The following is a 22,635-nucleotide window of genomic DNA, read 5'->3' on the forward strand; positions in this document are numbered from 1 at the left end:
CCGAGGTCGCACAGGTTGACCGAGGTGGGATCAGGACTCAGTAGTTTCTGGCTTCTACTCCCATGCTAACGCCACATGTTGGGCCGCAGTTGACTTCAATGGGAACCTTGCCCAGGAGGTCACAAATGATAATGGCTGTACGTTTATATAACGCCATCCACCTTCAATAATACCCAAGGAATTTACAATTCAGACATGGACCCAGCCACAAAATTTGGGTCCAGATCCCAAGGTGATGTTATGAGCCAGTCCCTATTAGAGAATTAATAAACAGCTGGTGAATTTCATCCCATAGGTAGCTGCAAATCATGGGAGGATGAGGATCCCTGTATATCATTTGTACCACGGGGATTCTTGTACGTATCACATAGCAACACAACACACCAGTCATTCACTTCCAGGAATATCTTCCATTCAGTACTGTATCTAATTGAAACTGCAGGGGAGCTATGGAGGTAGAGCCAGAGAAGAGAACACCAGCTGCTGAATTACCAATAGTGCTTTTATAGCTTCATAGTTTAAGACCAGAAGCGACCATTAGATCATCTAGCCTGACCTCCTGTATATCACAGTCTATTAATTTTCACCTCTATACCCCTAACATTGAGCCCAAAGACTTTAATTAGACCAAAGCACTTCAGTCCTTAGCTTGGGGGAACTGGTAGCCTCACCGCACTAGGTGGCATGGCTGAAGAACTACAGAAAAACGTGCTAGAGATCTGCAGAATTTTGCTTCGGCAGCTCTCTTCTGGACCTCCTGATGTCAGTGGGTGTTTTGTCATTGATCCCACTGGGAGCAGGATCAGCTCCTTGGCAGTTTTGCAGTGCCAGAGAGAGATGCTACCAGACACTTAGCAGGGAATGAGATGTTCATCTGGGAAGATGAACACAGGCTAATTATGATTAGCGAAGTAGTCGCTGTGATGAGTAATAGCATTATCTCTGCTCTCTGTCTCTGCTAACAATGCGGAACGTTGCTAGATGGACTCTATTGACATAATGACTGTGTTTGATTTCTTGTGTGGTTTGAAATTAGAATTCTAATACATTTTTAGATTTATGAGTTTACGTTTCCTTCTTCACAGTGGGGAGCAAAAAATCCCTAAAGCTCATCCTGTTTTTCCTTTCCAGACATTTTAAAAGGTATTGATTAAACCTAAAACAGAAAAACCTTTTCAATGAACTGTGACGAAAGGCACAAAGGAAACTGGAAATGAACTGCCAGCTCACCCACAGGTGGAATGGAATTAGGGAGTTGAGCTTTATAAAGAGGAAATTCTGAATGATTCTTGCACTGGGCCAAATGGTGTATTGTAAAATGGATGGGGCTGCTTACCCAAATGCACACTGATGAACCTCTGTGTTATCCACAGGGGCGTATGCATTCAGCAGCTGTCTGCTACAAAGGCTGATAGGAGTCCCACACAGAATAAAGTTTTGAGATCTCCATTGTCCAGTGACACGCACTGGCCCCTGCTTGCCACTAGAGGGGGAATTGTTCACCATCCGGATGGGGGATTTTGGCTGCAGCATCTGCTACACACAAACACGCATGTGCCTACACTCCGAAGTGGGGAGTTCTCTCTTGTTTTCTGACACGTATAGATAGGAAAGGATCTGAATGCTCTGATCTGTTGGGGCTTGTGTCCGGAGCACGGGAGGGGGACTCTGAAGAGCTGTTTTCTCTGTAAAAAGAACAGGAGTACTTGTGGCACCTTAGAAACTAAGGTGCCACAAGTACTCCTGTTCTTTTTGCGGATACAGACTAACACGGCTGCTGCTCTGAAACCTGTGTTCTCTGTGGCTCCGCTTTGGGATCTAGGGCAGGCCACTTGCACCTCTCAGGCCCGCTTTGCCGGTGTGGCACTGCAAGTGAGAGGGCCATATGCATACTGAGAGCAAGAGGTGTCAAATGGTAACAGCGTGTCTGTGATGCAGTCTGAGATCCTGCAATGGGGCTAGCAGCATTAACTCTATTTTTTTTCTGACTCTTTGACAAATGGGAGAAAAGAACAGCTTTGATGACTGCCTTCGGTTCCCTGGGCAAACCCCCCATTGCAGAGTAACCTCTTCTGGAGGTCTTGGCTAGAATGACCTGCGGCATCTCCTGCTGAATGAGCACGTGGGAGAGTGGAACCCCCCACAGTGCTACCCTGCCCTATGCCAAGTTTACCCAGCATTTCTTAGCTGTCTTGGCTAAAAGGGTGCTCTTAAGTGCTGGTGGAACTGAGTATTATTGTAGGGTTTGTTATTGTAGGGTTGCTGCAGAGTGCTAATAGGGCTGTGTACATTGGGCTGGGTGACTGGAAAGCTGCAGGGGTGGCTGGGTGTGGTTTATCCATTGGGGAGAAATGGCTGGAGTGCCTTTTTGTCTCAGGAACCCACAGAAATAGTTTTGCTTTTGAACAGAGCGAAGACAGCCCCCAGGAGCAATCCAGGGGCTGGTTCCTGGCTGGAATGGGCTGCCATCAGAACTGAACCTACACATGAAAGAGCCCCGGCTGCTGTTAATATTATTCCTATCGCCCCGTCATCTCGTCCTGCATTAATGTTATAACGACGTGTATCACTGAATGGCAAGGATCAGGATCCTAATTACCAGAGTTAATTAGCACGTGGCCATCAGTGCTGCTTCATTTCCAGTAACGTCTCTATTCAGCGCTGACAGATGTCACTGGTCTGGTCGCTGAGATTACAGGAGTGACGCGCGTTCACAATTCAAGCTGCAATTTGCTCCTTCTTAAACTCTACCTGATGATTCCAAAGGGGACGCTCTGGATGCTCAAATGCACTTCACGGTGCACTGCATATCCCGGGCCAGAATGATGAGGGAACTCCTTCCATATTTAGCTCGGCTTGCCAACCGGATTGTACCAGAGCACCTTGAACTCTTGAAGTCTCCAATGAATCTGGCTGTCCACCGTCAGAGTGTCCGTATCTCCTCAGGCTGAGGGTCTCAGCCCCAGAAAAGTTTGAAGCCTGGCCCCATTGTGAAGTGGCAGGTTTGGTCTCACTTTGCATGGCCGAAATCCGGGAATTGAAATGGGTTAACATTCAATTCTTCCATGTCATTTATCACTTGCTGTTCCCTAGCTTCCCATCCAGCCTCCTTCGGTCTAGTTTGCACTGATAAAATGTACAGATTTGTAGCAAAGCTAATGCCTGAGTCACATCATGATGCCTGCAATGTAATATGGCATTTTTCCTATCCGGTTACTTACAGGATGCAATCATTTAGAGGCCCCTTTCAATGTAGAGTTTCCGTCTTGCCTCCTCTTTCTAATAATAGGTTCTGCTTCTGCCATTTTCTTCTGCCCTAGTGCCCTTTTAAGGAATTTCTAGCATCCAGTGTGATTAAAGTTGTACAGGAATGATCCTTTAACAGATGCAGATGGAGAGCGAGAGATATCACGGGAAAAATGCTGGATTTATTTATGGTCTCCAGACATAATGGAAACAATACCTGTTCCTGACCCTCGCAAAGCCTCTGGAAGTTCTAGTCTCAGAAGAAAAACAGTCAAAATAGTCAAACTGTAATTCAAAGACATGCGCCTCCCAGACTAGGCACCAGGGGCCTCTGTCGAAGCTATTATCGTAGGTCAATGACACTTAAAACTGACTCAGGGACTATTTAGAGGCAGGTGAAGGATGTATTTGATCCATCATCACTTTTAATCAGTCTTTCCTGCTTCTTGATGGGGCCACTGCCTCCAACCACCCTGCTCCCCAAAGAGCCATAAATGCTAGAGATATAGAATGGCTTCATGGCAGTAATTTGTCTGGTGACACGTGTACAAAGATCCAAGCCAGCCGTGCAGCCGCCGGCTGTTCCCTTCTATTGGTCACCTGTTGCTCTCAGTGACATGATCCCCATATTACGGCTAATCAGGGAATCATGCACAGAGGTTTTTAAATATTTTAATCCTAACAAGGGCCATGCCACCCATGAGAGACTTCTCTGGAGATGCAATTTAGCCTCAAAGTACTTTGTGATAGATCCTTGCTTTCTACTTGAGCCTTCTTTGAAATGCTTCCCCACTCTCCCTGCAAAGAAAGACCCAAAAAAATTGTATTTTCTCATGAACGATTTCACTTGAAACCTGTTCCTCACATGGAGGGGGTTGAGGGGGAAGGAAAGCCTGCGCCCTCATGAATCCTTAGCAGCCCCCATTTATTATGGTTCCAGCGAGAGAGAAGGCCAGGAATGAACCCCTCAATGCCTTCATTATGTGTCTCTTGCTTTCATGGTCCCCTTCAAGCACTGAAGTCACTGCCCCTGCTTTGCAGTCTCCTGAATATTTCTCTGTAATTTGAGCAGCACTACCAGGTTCTCACTCAGATACCTTGAAGTTCTTCAGCGTGTCATCTTGTTGGGCTTATTTGATCTTCCCAATTCCTCTTCCATTTTATATTCTTTCAGTTGGCAGCCGGAGAAAGTTTTTATCTAATTCTTCAACTCTGGCTTCAGTCAATAGGTCTGGCTTGCTCACTATATTTTATGTACTCTCAGTTTAAAGCACTGGCACACTTGAGCCCAGGCCATTAAAGAAATGGGCAGTATTTAAAGCTGACTTTGATTTCAGTACAATTTTTTCTTCCTTTCTATTTTTTTTTTAAAGCAGAAGGATGGCTAAAGGGATAAACCAATCAATACCTAGACAGACCAGTATTATTGTACTGCTCAAACCAAAGCAGGGTGCTGAGTGTTGTGCAAACACTGGTAAGAGATAGCCCCTGCCCCAACGAGCTCACAATCTAAATAGACCAAGCAAACAATGAGAGGAAGGATGGAATATTATCCCCATCTGACAGATAAGAAACTAAGGCACAGAGAAAAGAAGTAACTTGCCCAAGGTCACACAGTAGGTCTGTGGCAGAGCCAGGAATTGAACACAGACCTCCAGAGTCAAGAGCCTCCGTCCCCTCAGCTGAGAGTGCAGTTGGGGTCCATGTCACAAGAATCTCCCACTTGTACCTTTGTTGGCAGTATTAGCAGAGATGTCTACAATTCAATGGGTCATGGAGACATCTATGTCCCCCCAAGGGTGGCTCTGGCAGGTCGGGATTGAGACACTTTAGTTGGGCAGAGCCAGGGAACCCTGCACTGCTGCTGCCAGTCATGCATGTGAGTGAAAATGCGGGAAGGAATGTGGTCTCCGGAATAGGAATTTACGTACTGCACTGACTGGCACATGGAGAACAGAGATGGACAAAGCTCTTCATCACAACATTTCTGACCAAACAAATGTTCCTGTAGTAATAATAATAATTCCATTTTCATTGATCTTTGGAGGGTTTTCATTGGGGGGGGGGAAATCATTCATTTTCAGTTGCCAGATTTCTTCAACATTTTTGGATATTAACTGAAAATGTTCTGATGAAAACTATAAAGGTCATTAACAGGGGGAAAAATAACTTCTCAACATGGAGGAATGAATGGATTTATCTATCAGATCCCTCGCATGGCACAAATATACTCAAAATTAATTTGCAAGATTTTGTGAAGTACAAAGTCCTGTGATGCCCCCATTTAGTCCATACCTCTGGCAATTCAGGATTGTTCCCTACAGCAGTGTTTCCCAAACTTGGGATGCCGCTTGTGTAGGGAAAGCCCCTGTCGGGCTGGGCCAGTTTGTTTACCTGCCGCGTCCGCAGGTTTGGCCGATTGCGGCTCCCACTGGCCGCGGTTCGCTGCTCCAGGCCAATGGGAGCTGCTGGAAGCGGCGGCCAGCACATCCCTTGGCCCGTGCCACTTCCTGCAGCTCCCATTGGTATAGAGCAGTGAACCACGGCCAGTGGGAGCCGCGATTGGCTGGACCTGCGGACGCGGCAGGTAAACAAACCGGCCCAGCCCGCCAGGGGCTTTCCCTATACAAGCGGCATCCCAAGTTTGGGAAACACTGCCCTACAGGGTATTTTCTAGTGCTTTGGTCAGTCTAGTTTTTAATTTTCCAATTTTAATATTTAATGTTCTATATGTGCAAAGGTGAAGGTGTGCCACTTTCTGCAAAAGCACCATTATAAGGTTCCTTTCAGTGCCTAAAGTCTGAATTCCCCTGTCCCCAACCGCCCAAAGACATCTGTCCCTCTCCGATTGAGGAAGCCCAATAAAACGAAATGGGACATCTCCCCGAAGAGCACAGTACCTGGTGTAGACCTACAAGTTATTTTTAAACACCTCTCCTAATACAAACGCTGGGCTGCAGGATTTGAGGCAGAAGCTACAGGGATTTCTGAAGGAAGCTGAGCTGATAATAATTAATATGTCTGGTTCAAAAGCAATTATGCCAATTATGTCTTTAATTTAATCACTGCAAAATTTGGGACTCTTAGCAAAGTGAATAAACAGCTCTAAAAATATTAGCATCTCTCCTGACGAGAGTCCCCTCAGGATCCTGGCTGAGTGAGTTCCATTAAAAGCTGTATTTACCCATCCATCTTAGGCAGGGCTTTCAGCTGTGACTGCTGTGCAGAGAGGCGACAGGGCGACATGCTGTTGATTTTGTCTGTCAACTGATGGGCTGGGCACGAGAACAGACCTGTGCAATTACAGACTCCTACATTCCCTACCTGCCGGCACCGGGTCTGCGTTTGCTGGAGCCAAGCTGCAAGCTGGAATACTTGTTGGGGCTGTAGACAGTGCTTCTGTTAAGTAGCCCACTGGCACCTCCCCTGGCTCAGCCAGTGTTTGCTGTGTTAAGCTCATCTCAGCTGCAAGTAAGTCTTTGCAGAGCTAACCCAATGACAGGGAAGAGGGGTTACACTTCCCCAGGTTGCTAGGGCCTGAAATGGAGCATCTTGTATATACCTTCCTTATACTCTTGCCTGAAGTACCTAGCCCACAGTTCCTAGCACATCGGTCGGACCCAGAGCATTCTGGGAGATTTTGCAAGGCCACTGATGCATTGTGGGACACTGAGTCAGCAGCTCGTTCAGTGGTTTCATCTACCACCCACTGGCATGAAAACAGTTCTGAATTAGTCAGTATTTAACCCTGGTGAAGCATATTCTCCAAACGGCAATTAGCAGACTTGCAAACCAGCGTGAGCACATCTGTACTAGTGCTTGGGTGCCAGGGGGGCTATAATTGCTTTAGGGGGGACAACAGCAGTTAGCCCGGCATATTTCAGTAGCGTAGGCAAGTCTTGACAGCAAAGTTATTCTAGGGGGAAAAGGGATAACTCCAGTGGGAGAGATGCAGGCACCCCCTACCTCCACTGTGAGGCTGTGCAGGGTTCCTCTGAATGTGCGGTTGTGCCCACTGCAAAAGACTTGTGTTTCTGCAAAATGTTCCTCTTCCAACAGCGGTTAAAACACAAACAGATCCTCCAGTGCTCCAGGGGAAAGAAGCTCCCCAGGGTCCTTTGAAATACTACAATTTGCATGAGATAACGCTGAAAAATTGTAGCAGAGTCTGCTCGGTGGAGACAGAAGAGCCCTTCGTTCATACGAGGTGCGAGAGAAGCGCCTGTGTTTGTGCCTCATTCTTCTGTTGATCGTGTATGACTGGAAAGTCCTCTGCCATGCTTTTCAAAAGGGGCTGGTGACTTTGGGGGCCCAACTAGGGTGACCAGACAGCAAGTGTGAAAAATCGGGATGGGGGTGGGGGGTAATAGGAGCCTATATAAGAAAAAGACCCAAAAATTGGGACTGTCCCTATAAAATCGGGACATCTGGTTACCCTAGGCCCAACCTGAGACGCCATAAAGGGGCCTAGTGCTGAGCGCCTATCGTCTGAAATGCAGGCCTCTTTATAGTTGGGCTCCCAAAACTTGAAGTTCCCTAAACCACTAATCACATTGGAAATTCTTGGCCACGCTTCTCCCGTGGTTTCCGATATAGAAATGTCAGGGGTCAGCGGGCGCCCTGGAGCAGCTCCATGTGCATGACAGCTCTGCCTTTCCCGGCCCATTAGGCCCTTCTCATGCAACCTCGCAAATAACACGATCTTGTTTTCCCCAGGTTCAGCCCGTACGAGTGGTATGACGCTCACCCCTGCAACCCGGGCTCAGACATCGTGGAGAATAACTTCACCCTGCTCAACAGCTTCTGGTTTGGAATGGGAGCACTAATGCAGCAAGGTACGGCTGGCTCCCCCTGACCCCCACCACACACACACCCCCTGCTATTTTCTGTGACCGAGAGAGCTTTTGTTTGGTGCCTGGTTTTTGACAGGAGCAAGTTAAAACATAGTTGTGCTTGTCAAAAACAACCGACTGTAGCAAAAAGAATAATGTGGCAGCCCTGGGCCCTGGTTGTCACACAGCGCTAGAGCCATGGAGACGAGCTATGTCACTGCACGCTGACAAGCACAGACATTGGGTTTGAAATTGTGGAGTTTGTCTCTTAACAATTACAGAAGTGCTTGTCAACACCGGCTTTTTGTCTCCATGCTGGATAGGCAGTTAGCTGCAGGAACTGGGAGATAGCTCTCCGCTGACAGTTTTACTGCTCATGGTATCCACCGTGGGATGAAATATTTGTCTCTCCTGTTACTCTTTCTGATTGAGATGTACCATACACATGTGGCTCGCTCAGATAGAAGCAACTCTCCGGAGAGTTGGTTGGATTTGTGTGTGTTGTATACAATCCAGGGCTTTGCGTTATCCAGCTGCACATGTGCCAGTCAGCCTAGAGCAAACAAGGTCAGAAAGGGGTTAATTAGATAAATGCCTAAGTGGAATTAATCTGATCAATGGAAACCAGCCATGACTTGGAGCTCAGGCAGGTCCTGGGGACTATGTAGGGCATAATTCATTTGCAATGATTTTCGTTTCGTTTGTAGACTCTATTCACTGCTTTGTGTAGCTGGCGGGAAATAGGGGAGAAAGGACATGAAAACCAGTATGGCAAAGAACTAACCCAGCCTCAGATATGAATCCAGATGCCTCAGCCTAAGGCACTGGTACTGAGACACTCCAGAAAGACTGAAAAGTTCCTCCTCTGTCACAGGAGGCTGGGCCTGGAGGATTCTTTTTTGCTCACCCAACAGAGACCGGCGTGTTCTTTTTCATCTTATCTCCTCATGACGGTGGAGGCAGGAGAGTGCTCACCTCCTGCTCTGAATTATCGAAAACAGAGATTGTTTCCACTGTAGAAGTTGCTGTAATTTATTTGGGGAAGCGCCTGCCCTGCGGTAAGATAGGCTGAGCTAGCGCAGAATGGAATAAGCGCTTCCATGAGGACTATCAGTTAGAGCCATGCTGCCCAATCTGCCATCAGCAGAGACCTCCAGCTTCATCCTTCTCATTATAAAAAAGCCCCCTTTTCATTGCCATGTTCTTCCTACCCTCCAAGTTCTGAAATCGCCTGGACCTGCTGACCTCCTGGGCACGTCGCAAAGCCCATCTGTCTGAGCCGGCCTTGGTGTAGGCCCGAGGGAGGTTTGGGTCCGGTGGGAAGTCTGGTGGCAGCGTTAAGCTGTTCTAGTCCTGTGATGGGTGATTGGATGGTGCTCAGTAGGGCACGGGGAAGGAAATGTGGCCACTGCTGCTGCTTTGGATGGTTTATGTTTGGCAATTCCAGTGTCACATGGAGCTTGACATCGGAGTTTTACACAGATGCCAAGAGTGCCCAGGTAGGGTTGCCAACTTTCTAATGGCACAAAACCGAACACCCTAGCCCTGCCCCTTCCCCGAGACTCCGCCCCCTTCTCTGAGGCCCCTTCCCCTCTCCTTCCCCAAGGCCCCGCCCCCCACTCACTACAGTCCCCCTCCCTTGGTGGCGCGCTCTCCCCCACCCTCACTCACTTTCACTGGGCTGGGGAAGGGGTTTGGGGTAGGGACTAGCCTGCCTTAGCACCGCAGCACCGCCAACCAGACCTTTAACGGCCCGGTCGGCGGTTCTGACCGGAGCCGCCAGGGTCCCTTTTCGACTAGGTGTTCCAATCAAAAACTGGACACCTGGTCACCCTATGCCCAGAGCATGGAGTAGAGTTACCAGGAGGCCTAAATCGATATAAAGAATAAATAAACTGGGTTACTAAATCTTAGGGGTCAGCCAGGCCCCAGCCTCTTTGTATATGAGTGAAGTTTTGCACCCCTTATCTTTGTGCCTGTAGTTTATTGTGGATGCGGAATCTCCCATTTAGACAACCCGGCAACTTACTGACACATGTAAAAAACCAACAATACGGGTGCAGTTTTTATAGGCACAAACTATGTCAGAAATAGGAAATCTGAAAATATACCCCTAAAGGATCAGCTGGAGGTGCATTTTTGTGTTTATATGTGTGTATGTGTGTGTGTGTGTGTGTCAGGATACATTATGTTACAATCCATCTCAGCTGCTTAAATTCACTAGGTGGGGCAGTAGCCCCCCATCTCTCTTTCTCTGGTGACACAGCTTTCATAATTTAAGCAATTCATTTACTTTCAGGAAGATCTAACCTGCTTCACACCATTCACTGGTCATTAGTAGAATCAGGTCTCACACAATGCATGTGGCTGAGAGTGTAATATTTCTTCCCATGTGGTTACTCCATCCTAGCATTGCACTGAAGGGAGAACAGACAATGGACAGATCCTAAAATAACAGAACCCTCTGAGTAAGGCTTTGGTCATTCACTAGGTACCGCATCCAAAATATCAGATGGGTTTCAGCTCAGTGAATTGAGAAGAAGTTAAAAAACTACAAACACATCCACTGATCCTTGGCATAGGTAATTCATAAAATACTCCTAGATGGTAATAGGGCTTCCTGCTGGAACACTCATTTTGATGGACTCCATAGCTGCCAATTAAATAAAGTCCAGTTGAAAGTACCTTCAAACACCTGTTTCCTTAGCTAGCAGTGTAAATGTTCATCACCTAAGGAGAGCTGTATAATGAAAGTACAGTCTATAGTGTCTTTCCTCTCCCACATGTCTTCTCCAAATCCCATCTGTGTCCCAGTCTTGAGGAAGCCGTGCACCATTTGACAAAACGTACTAGGGCGCTTTCCTAAAACGCCCTTCGATGCTATCTGCATGAGTGATTGTTTGAGGGGTTCTTTGATACCATGGTGACAGGAACCTTAGAAACAGGATGGATGGATTAGAGCAGAATTGTTTCAAGGAGAGCAGAGGTTCAACAAGAGACTTCTTTTAATTAGAGTCTTCCAAATTTCAAAAACAAACTTTAAAAGTAAGTAAACTCGATCTGATGATCTGCCAAGGCCCAGCAGTGGGGCACAGTACGTGGCAGAGACCCAGAGTGGTGGGACATAAAAGAATTACCCAGGCAGGAAACAAACAGCGGCAGGATCCCTTCACTTAGTGTGACCAACTCTGTTTCTAGCCTCAGTCTCAGGATGCTTTATTCTTTGCTGTGAATAATTTTCTGCCGTCAAGTGAGAGGCCGCCATGGAGCTTTGGGACTGGAATGGGGGCTGTTTGAGAGGGATGACTGAAATGAGTTCAGAAATACCCAGGTACGTGTCTGTGCAGAGCGGGGTTTGGAGCTCAGCAGTCCCCTGCCTTACTTGGGTGTCATTGGTCTGGTTGCATATCCAGAATGAGAGTGACACTGGGCCAGTGGAAGAACAATATCTGACCATTTGTCAGAAAGAGACCTGGGGGGGGGGGGGGGGGGGGTAAGTGAGAGAAGTGAAAGAGAAGACAAACACATGTTTGTGGATTCAGGAAAAAAAAACCTGGTTGGAAGAACCTTTTAAGTTGAAAAGAGAAAGTTTGTACAGAAAGTATCTAGTGCTTTTTTCAAGACCCTGAACCTCCATTGACAAAAGGTTGTATCTGCATTGCTGAATCCTACACTGCTCCCTGCCCTGCACACTGTGAGTGCAGCTCATGTCTAGCGCAGGCAGGCACAGCTCCACAGGCCCTCGGTGCCCTAGGAGAGCCCGGGAAACTCACTCCCATCCCACGTGTTACCATGCAAGGTGTTTTTCCTGGTACGGCTCCCTCGGCTGGTCCCAGTTCCTTTACAGTCTCTGCTGTTCCATTTGGGCTCTTCAGTTGCTTGTCAAGCACCATCTGGTTTTAACATTTGCCCAGATTGGCGCAAACAGTCTGTTTGCGAGAGGCTGGAGCTCGAATGGGAAAGGAGTGGCTGGATTCAGATTGTGAGAGGTGCCAGGGATGGCTGTGTGACTTACTAGGGCTATAAACCCTGCCAGCTTTTCTGTAGAAAGAAAACTTCATGCTCAGCTGAAACTTGTCTCACCAACTAATTTCACGTAGGACTTGGTCCAAAGCCCACCAGAGCCAATGAAAAGGCTCCGATTGGATTCATAGCCGTGACCATTTACACGAGTTACCCTTGCCCAAACGAGGACATACCATGTGAACTGGCTGTTCACTTAAAACAGTGAATTTCAAAGGTGGCATACACGCAGTGAACTAGGCACAAGGGAGTCCCAGTGCAAGGATTTGTTTGGTGAGTAATTTTTAAGTCAGGAATAAAATTCAAGAAAATTGTGATCTGGTTGCAGACAATTCCGGAATGGAGAAATGAAATGTATCGCGCACATGATTAATGATGAATTATTTCACCCAGATCCACTTATAGTCACAGCAGGGAAACTAAAAGAACCCAACGCATAAGTTCAGTGACACCCACAAGAAATATTGTTGTGTCCCCCCCTGCCGGCACTGTAGCATCATTTAATAACGATTCTTCCCAGAGCTGGACAAGGTCAGTATCCAGGGAGACATTGTAGCAGGATGAATCATTCCCTTACTGGATGCAGTTAATTTAGAGGTCCCCTGTGTTGCTTTTAACTCCATTCTACATCTAATTCAAAAATGGTTTTCAAAGCCACGCCTTCAGCTGCACCAAAAGATGAGATGGAATGGAGCAGGAATAAGCTCTTGATGAGACAACCTTGCTTCCTCAGGCACCTAATGTGGGGGAAATGCTGCATTATGTACCACACTTTAATGCCACACTCCTTAAATTGCCTCGCAGAATCCAACTTTCCATGCAAATTCCAGATCAGAAATGTCATCTGACTGCAGCTGTTTCAAACCCAGCCACTTTCCTCATTTTTAATCCGTGTCTCACGAGATTGCAAAAATAGCACAGCCCATTTAGTCCTTCATCTCCGTTCAGTCAAAGTCATTCCAGACATGTTGCACCTTTCATGCTGTATAGTGTCTCCTACTTTTCTGCCTCCCGCAGCTATTCAAAGTAATGGATCCTGATCATTTCTTTGTTGCACTGTTTGATTTTTTTAAAGCCTTGTGTATTTGAATCCTCCCCCTTGAATGAGGCCTTTGAGAAGTAATTCATATAAAAGCAAAGCGCTTTTTAAATGGCAGAGCAAAACACTCATAAAAGTTCATACATGGCTTGCTGTTTAAATCTCATAAAAGCAGCCTAGTTAATTACTTCAGTTTTGAAGGTTTCCTGTAAATTGTGCACTGTACCCAAGGTCAGCAATAAAGAGAGAAAATTCTGCAAATGCTACAGAAAAAAAATCCAGATTTCCTTGTATGCAAGATGTCTGGGTAATTTGCATGAAAAACAATTGGCTTAATTTGTGCAGTTGTTACAGTTCAGCAATGTGACCTAGTGCTTGAAATATGTACGGTTTCCTTTTTATTTCTTTTCTCTCTTTATTTTCCAATTCCTTTAAGCTGCTTTTCCTACTCTCCCAGGGTCTGAGCTGATGCCCAAAGCTCTGTCTACACGGATCATTGGCGGCATCTGGTGGTTCTTCACGCTCATCATCATCTCGTCCTACACAGCCAACCTTGCTGCCTTCCTGATTGTGGAGAGAATGGAATCCCCCATCGACTCGGCAGATGATCTGGCAAAGCAAACAAAAATAGAGTATGGAGCTGTGAAGGATGGAGCTACCATGACCTTCTTCAAGGTGAGATCAAACATATGCATTCCACCCTCGAGGCAGAAATGCAAACACACAAGGAATGGTACCAAAGCAATGTTCTCAGACCAGAGGGAATAAGAGCAGAGAAAAACTAGCTATATCACGTAGTCCATTTCCCTTCCTCTTAACGCAAGGTTGTTCCCTCTTGCATCTTTGCTAGGACTTTGTCCACACCCATTCAAAGTCACCCAGGCTATGAAACATCCATAGCTCGCTTCTGCCAGATGCTAATTGGTGTTAGAAATTTTAAATGGCATTGATTTTACAGCTTCAGAGATACAAAGACACTGGGTAATGCTGGCTCAGACACTCCAGATGGAAGGTGTATTCCCAAATCAAGGCAGAGCTTCTGTGCAGCTTATACTAAACTCCTCCAGAAAGTCTTATTTTCCCCAGGCATCTTCCAGACCTTCACAACTCCCCTAGTCCCTCTCCTCCTCCGGCTCAATGAGAATGCCCTGAAGCCCTTGAAGACAAACTGATAGGCTTCTAGATGAATTCAGAATCAAGAGGAGAGAGATTAAAAATGAAAACTAGAGCTGGACAAATGCTGCAAACACCTTTCCACCTTTTTTTTTATTTGCATTTTTAAGCAACGTCTCTTGCCCCATGTACATTCACTGAAATATTCACATAAGCATGCCTTACTAGCATGAATGTTCTCAAATAGCAAATTTCAAACTTTCTGGGAACTTTCAGACCAGAAACCTAAAAGTTACAGTCGCCCAGGCAGGGAACAGAAACACCACCTGCCTGATCTGACCAACCGCAACTAACCAACACAGGTCAAATAGAATGAAACAAAGCACAGGGAATAATTTTGAAGAACAGACAAGTGGTTCAGGAGAAGGGTCAGATCCGCTAACCTTCTGTGGCCCATTTTTCTCACAGGTGCTGAGGGAGGGGGCGGTTTGCACAGAGGAGGTTTTTTTATTTACTCGTAAGAGCATTAGGTTGGGGTTGAGTAGCTATTTATCTGCCTAGGTTGGAATAAATAGTCTGTTCCTTGTTACAGTATGAAACTGTCCATTTTTAGTTGTTATCAGGTCTTGTATAGCACAGGATGGGCACCTGCTGATGGTGTTACATCTTTAATAAATCATAAGAATAAACAGCATAAATAAATTCAAGAAAATCATGTTTTCAGACGCAAAGAGATTAAAGTCATCAGTTAAACTTACTTCATGGACTGCTAATAAGTAAAAGACCCTTATCTCTGCCTTGGGCCTATTACATACAAAGCTTGTATAGTCTCAGGTTATTCCCTTGCTACAAGGGTTTTGTTATAACACTATTCCTCCCCCATCTCTGAATACATTGGGCCAAATATTTCATCTATGCTAGGGTCAACAGGGTTGCGGAGCTGGAATTTAGGAATCACAAGGAGCAAGAATATTTCCAGGATCATTCCACCATGGTCTTCAGAAAACAATTTAATGCAATTTTCTGCCCACCCCTTCCCGCATGTTTTGGAGGAGCAAGGAAATACAACATGCCAAATGTAGACCCATTCATTGTCCCAGAACTGAACTTTCAGGTGTGACTAGTGATTTGGGGTAACTGACGAGCACCACCTTAAAGGGGCCTGATTCTGAGTGTGTTGGTGTTCAACACTTTCTGAAAACCAGGCCCCGTGAAGGTGTCTCACGATGCACATTTAAACCCCAGTCTACAAGTTAGCTGGTGTGTGACTGACAGCACGATCATGTTCCCAAGACTAATGCTAAAGGCACAGGGTGGACACAAGCCATGGAGAACAAACATCAACCAGTTTTCAGTCAAAATAACAGTTGTTGGGACACAAACAGAAGGTTCAGCACATGTTGAACTTGCTGGAGAAGCATTGTCCAAGTGGCATGGAAAAGCTTTACTCTGTCTAACAATAGACCTTTGGGGTTTCCACCCTCTCCATCACACTCTCTCTCAAATCCAGACAGATAGCAAGAGTAAGTAATTTCCTGCTCTAATATGAAGCATATTAAAGAAACAGGAACCCAACAGATACCTTCATTCAGGACATAATAGAACAATAGCATCTGGTAGGACTCAGAGAGTAACTAGCTACTGTGACATACATCCAACCTGTGTTAATATTTTATCAAGCACTAAGCACCTTGGAGAAAAAGACCCATGGCAAAGGAAAGGGGAAGAAAACAAAACAACAAACCCAAGCAGAAAACAAACCAGAGAAAAGGAATCTAATGCCTGCTTTGTCTCTTGGCAATTCCATGTTAAGGCTTTTAGGCCACACCTATGAAAGTCCATGCAGTGCAATGCCACCAATACATTGCAACCACGTCATGGAAGGCAAATTACATGAATTCCTTCCATTTAAAAGGAAATTAATTTTAGAAGTTGTCCGACACAGCAGAGAACATGCAAAGAGCTGTTGCCTTTTTACTGCTGCTTAGAAGATGAAAATTAATTAAGAGATTTAAAAAAGTCTTTGAAACCACAATTGGGTTGTAAAAGTATGTGTTAAAAACGAAAGAGAGAGATGATAAAGGAGAGTGGGAAATGGGGAGGAACTTATCTAGGAATTAGCCTCCTTTGCGAACATGACCTGGTTTTTATGTTTTGAGGATGATTTTTTAATATTCCCTTGCAAGGAAGAGATTGAGACTGGAGAATGCAGACTTTTACTCTGTGCCACTGGTATCAGTCACAACCAGGAGGGGATGTTAGACCCCGATTCACCAAAACACATCAGAGCTTAGAAAGGGAAAGTTGTTAGCTCTGATGACTGTCTGTCTGGTGGCCAGTGTAAAAGGAGATCCCACTCCAGCCACTGGGATCACACTGACACTTACCGAACCCCCATTACTATCATGTTTGAATACCTTGCCATCATTAGTGAATGTTATCCTCATAACACCCCCTCGGGTGGGGAAATCCTATCCCCGTTTTCACAGCGGGGGGATCTGAGGCCTAGCGTAGGTGAAATGACTTGCCCAAGTTCATGTAGAAAGTCCACAGCTGACCTGGGAATTTAAACCAGGTCTCCTCAGTCCCAGTCTAGCACTCCAGCCGGTTCCGATCACATAACAGACCATTTGCATGGATTACTCTGGTGTAGGTGTTTTTAATACTGTGCAGCTGCCGATTAAACCATGTGGCAAAGAACCAGATTTATGATTGATCTTATATAGTCAAGCACAGAATTATAGCCTTGAAGAGGGAATGACAAATATCATCATTATTATATTTTGCCCTTGTTTAAAGATTTCCATCCAAGGATCTCATTGCACTTTCTCACTATAAACATTAAATGTAAGGTAAAGGGTGAGTGCTCTGTGTGGGTAAGCCATGAATTCCCTGCTAGCAGGGAGATGCCAGGATTCAGAGAAATGATGGTTTGGATGGTGAAAATGTGACTGCTTTTCTGATCTGGTTAGCAAGCTAACGGTAGTGAGAAATGTACCTTTCCCCAACCTTTACACCTTCCTATCGTTTCAATTCAGCTGGAAATACATGGACCAAAATGTCACAAAATATTTCACATCTTAGAAGCCAGGTTGTGCCTGGAATACTGTAAGATGCTGAATGGGTGCAATATAATAGCATTTAGATTAGCCAGTCAGCAGTTTAATAGCCAAGACTCATTAAAGGGAGCTGGTGCTCTGAATTTTAACAAGAAGAAAGAGCAGAACATTTCCCTGCAGATTCACAGCCTGCTGTTGGCTATGACAATGGTGGCCAGAAGTTACACTTTCCAAAGCCCGTGCTTAGTTTGACAGGCAGCAGATGTGCCTTCATAAGGAAATAGGATTTTTTTTTTCTCGGTACAAACATGGCATAGAATTTCAAACTCCAGCCACTCGGTGTCAGTCTGCTTTTTGCAGCAGAGTCCGTGTATGCAAGCTCCTCTTTAGCATGAACAGCCATATCGTGTTACCTTCATGTTTATTTCTATGTGGAAATAACAGTGTGTGTGTGTGTGCATGCGTGTGCGTGTGCGTGTGTGGAAATAACAGTGTGTGTGTGTGTGTGTGTGTGTGTGTAAATAACAGTGTGTGTGTGTGTGTGTGTGCGTGCGCGTGCGTGTGTGTGTGTGTGTGGAAATAACAGTGTGTGTGTGTGTGTGTGTGTGCGTGCGCGTGCGTGTGTGTGTCCCCAGTATCTTTATAGCTTCTTAGCCGTCTCCATCCCACCCATTCTTTGGCTCCTGTCATGCATCTGGCAGAGTCTGTTTATGTTCCACCGCATATTTTATTTTTCTGTGTTACGATTGGAAAGAGATGAATTCTCAGGGCTGTTCCCCCCCGACATGGGCTTTGTTTGCTGGAGCAGCCGAAATGCTCCTGTGGGACGCTGTGTGTTTGTCGTTCCTGGGAAGAGAAATGTGGTTCAGTTTCCTTAATTGTCATCCAGACGCTCCCATCCCAAACTCTGGCCCAGACCCTCGGCTGGTGTAATTCATCAGCCCCCACCATGACGTCAGTGCAGCTCTGCCTGTGTACACCAGCTGGGGAGCTGCCCAGTGTTTGCAAAGACACCTGCTCTTGGTTCTGTTCACTGGGGATGATGCTGTAGCAGCCGCTCTCGAGACACGGGGTCCTGCGGAACAAAGTTCCTGGGCAACTGAAGACCAAGTGCATGCGAGTTGTGTGATACAGATCATCTTCTGGACAAACAGAGGAGTGCAGCCTCTGATGTCTATTTTATGGCATACCAGCCTTGAAGGGAACCAGACATCGCATCCTGCTCGCTGCAGGAAAAATGCCCCATGATTGATTGATAGGAGATCCCCCTCTGAGATTATCACCCCTCCCCTTCTCCGTGACTAGCTCTAAAAATTCCACTCCGCCTGGGAATCTGTATTCCCAGCTCCTCTGCTGCCCGGTTTGCTGCGGCTAGCGTTGTCGTTTGCTAACTGCATTATGAAGACACAATATGTCACTTTGGTTTGCAGCTTCTCTAGCCTGTAGGAATGTCACAGAGAATTGCTGATGAGGGCCAGGACAGGAACATCTGCTGCTGCAAGGAGCGCGCGATCAAGGTGCTGTCACTTGTGGAGGAAATGGAAGCATAAAGAAAAGGAAGGCAAACGCCTCCTCCTGCCAGCTGACGTCCCTATCTGTAGGCGGGGGGACATCGGCCCAGACTTCGAAAGGTTTTTAGGTGTTGCTGCATTCACCATCGTAACACCCAATTGAGTGAAGAGCCTAAATCTTATATCTCCAAAACGGATTTAGGCACTTGAGTCAACACTGAGTACAGCAATACCTAAATAGCTTGAAAAATGTGGGCCACAGCTCTTGCAGGGCTTGCTAAAAAGCCCACTGAAAACACTGGAAAGATGTCCCATTGTCTCAGGTCAGTAATGCTTCGATCAGTCAGTCCCAACCATGGCCTTGTTCTGTTGCCAACCTGGCTGGCCGCTGCCTATGTACAGCAAAGAGAGAGTTTTGCTAACTTCATTGGTGGGTTTCATCATGGAAAGAACTTATGAGAAGCCATTTACTGCCAGGGAATGCAGGTCAGATAAGCTGGAAGATGAGGGTTCCAGGAAGAAATCAATTAATTTAATAGCAGTATCTGGTTTCCATTATAGAAAATACCAGAAATACTGGGTTATGTGTTAAGAAGGATGCTATCTCTCTCGGAACAAAAATGCTGGTTTTAATGTGCCTTTTGCAGCATTCATATATATTTCCTTGTACAGAAATGTTAAATTCTCAAGATTAAGTATCTTCAGTTGGTGAAAATCAATTTCTTTCTTTATATGGCCTGGAATTGAAAAGCATAAGCCTGAAAGTTACTTTCTTGCCAATTTCACTGATAAAAAAGCATACATGTCTGGCAAGGCACCTTTATTTTGGCTCCTCTGCACTATTCCATTAATGTATTTGGGTGACTGGTCTTGAAACACTGGTTATTACAGGCAGCTCCTGAGCGGTGACTATAAAGAACAGAGTCAGAGTCATTTGCAATGTTCACAGCATTTGCTACGTTCAGTGTGTTTGCTGTGCAGCTAATTGTAAATACGTTTGGTTCAGAACACAAGGTGGGTTCCATTGAGAAACAGCCACGTCCGTTTACCCCACTGGTGTAAATCGACATAGCTGTACTGATTTAAGTAGAGCTACATTTGGTGTGGTCTGGCCAATGTGTTTCTTTACCTAGAGATCCCATAGGGCAGGCTATCCCTGCCTTTCTAGTCAGGCATTTCTGACAATCCAGCGTTCCCTGGCAGTTCACAGCCAGAAGATGGTCATTTAATATCAGCTCTTACTATGCCAAAGCAACTGAGCAGTTTCTCTTCACTGACCTGTTGCAGCAGGTCTGATCTGGGGGATTGGGGCTATACCACGTGTCAGAAATCCTCCATTATTCCCACCTGCCCAGATGGTGCATGTTACCAGTGGGACTGAATATCAAGGTAGCAGATGGACATCACTTCAGATTGACTCTCTATTCCGACACTTCCATTAATTTGAACAAAACACCCTATTAAAATTAAATGGCAATTCATTAGTAAGAATATGTTACTAACATCCAACCACTGTGTTACAAGCGTCCATTTAGCATAGTTGATGAATCCCAGTAATTTTTTTTATAATAATCATTTAGCCTTTAAATCAATAGGTGACAAATATCCGGTTACCTCTGAAGCAGGCACAATTAACTGCTTTCTTTATTGACTGTCAGTTTCATACCAGGCAATTATTGTGCATGTTCAAGAACTCTTTGATTACGAAGAATACACTCTCTGAGGTGCTATAACAATTTAAGTGGGAGTTAATTTGCTTCTAATCACAATCTGATCCTAACTGGAACACGTTCTTTGAAGTGTGAATGGAGACTTTTCAGCCACAGAGAGGGAGGATTAAGAGCATGAGCCCATGAAAGTTTTTTCTCTGGACCTTTACAATTCCTCCAGCCTTGCAGGATGAGGGAGCACCATCTTCACAGGAACTCAGTGCTTTTCAATAGAAGGCCACGACTGCACACCTCCCCATCTGCAATGATGCTCGCTGCCTCTGGCAACTGCATACCAGTGGAGGGGTAGTGGCTACCACTTGTAGTTTGCACTGACGTTTTACAGTCCAGTGCCCTTATTTTTCCCCTCTTACATTGGCCTATATCTGTGATGGGACAGGTGCAAGCAAGTAACTAGCTAGTTAGAGATAGCCAGCTTTGTTTTTTTTTTTTTCCTTTTATTTAGAAAAAAGATAATATTATACAAGGTAGCAGTACCTTATATTAAACTCTGCCTTGTTTTCACCAGCATGTTAGCTCCTCCTAGTTACCTGGTGTTAGCTAACACAGTAAGAAAACACCTTTTACCCTAGTGAAGATACGGCCAATGTGACTAGTGGCATTTTGGCCTTGACACATTGTGAGGTGGCTAAAAGCATGGGTTGGAGGAGAACAGAAGAGGCAGAAGGAGCTTGTGTTCATGAATTTCAAGCTATGGCTCTGTTTGGGGGATCCTATTGCCACATTTGCTCTCTTAAGTGGCTCAGCAAGTGTTGCTGGGTCTTTAATTCTGTTGGTGCATTAGGCATGCCTGAGTGACTGTAAGTAGCTGTTGCAAAGTGAAGTGCACTCATCAAAGTGTGATCTAAAGAGAAGGGAGCATTTGCTATTGACCCAGGTTCACACTTCATGATGCGGAGTGAAGAGCTGCTGCTCTAGTACACATTCCCCACTGCACCAAATGAGATCATGTGATGGGCATGGGGGGGGGGGCGGGGTCACCAAGGTGGGGGGGAAATGGGCTGCCCTGGCATTTCAAACTACTCTTACGTTTCATTCAGTCAAAGGGAGTGATTTGAGGAGGAGAGCGGAGAAAAGTGGTGTTGCTGTAGAAGAGAGGCTTGTCGCATGTAATTTAAGTTGCCTGAAGAGCTACACTGCCTCATGCAAGTCCTATTAGCGTCTCTAAATGCAGCCGATTGATTTTTTGCCAGTTTACTTCACTGTGTGCTTTAAACTGGGAGAACACTGATGTTGTTAACGAGCACCATGTCAGCACCCAGGGGCAGTAAATGCAGAGAGAGAGAGAAAGGGAATGCTTGTGAACCCAAAGGTCTCTGATGTGAACTATGTAAGTGTTAAACAAGTCGTTGTCGGGGAAGAAAGAGTGTTATTCACGACACTTATGCATTGTAATGTACAGATATTTAATAGTCTTCGGTGGCCTAAATTTCCTGCTGCTTTTTTGAGGTCCAATAGTTGCCCCAAATGTCCTTCCAGGCATGGGTCCGATCCTCAGCTGGAGTAAAGTGCCATACCTCCACCGAATCCTGTGGTGAGCGATGTTAGTTGAGGATCTGGTCCATTGCAACAGGATTGCTCAAAGGGCAGCTTTTGCTGGAGAGGACGTATGGGTTAGGGTGCGAGCCTGGGGCATAGGAGACAGGTGTGCAGTTCCCCCTCTGCCATAGAATCCCTGTGTCATTTAGACTTTCTCTACCTCGGCTCCCTCAGGGCAGGTATTTCCCTTCCTCGCAGGGGTGCTGGGCGGATGAGCACATCAAAGACTGTGAAGTGCTCACATCTTATGGCAATGTGGCCATAGAGGTACCTAAGATAGGAGGAAATTGGCTCTGGGGCACATACGAATCCTCTTAAAACAGTGGGTTGGTTAATCTTCGTTTCATGGCCAGGTACTCGGTGCAAGGAACAAATTGCAGCCACAAGTGTGTATTTAAAAGCAGCCATTTCTTCCGTGAATGATGAGCCCTCACTCGGGGATGTCCGAGCTCACCCATTTGTATGCTTAGTGGAGGTGCTAATTAACCCAACGCATCAAACAGCCACCTTGCCAAATGCTGTAGCAAAAGAAATAGAAATATA

General features: G+C 45.8%; 1 protein-coding gene across 2 annotated transcripts in view; it reads left to right on the forward strand.

Moving 5' to 3' along the window:
• Positions 1–22,635, forward strand: part of GRIK3 (glutamate ionotropic receptor kainate type subunit 3) — a 225,830-nt gene that overhangs the window by 197,518 nt on the left and 5,677 nt on the right. For both annotated transcript variants that reach the window (XM_034754116.1, XM_034754115.1), the window contains exons 12-13: positions 7,963–8,081; positions 13,598–13,815. In XM_034754116.1, the coding sequence (XP_034610007.1) occupies positions 7,963–8,081; positions 13,598–13,815 (337 nt within the window). The remainder of the gene's footprint in view (positions 1–7,962; positions 8,082–13,597; positions 13,816–22,635) is intronic.

This window comes from Trachemys scripta, chromosome 20, assembly GCF_013100865.1.
Source record: "Trachemys scripta elegans isolate TJP31775 chromosome 20, CAS_Tse_1.0, whole genome shotgun sequence".
Classification (NCBI taxonomy): Eukaryota; Metazoa; Chordata; order Testudines; family Emydidae; genus Trachemys; species Trachemys scripta.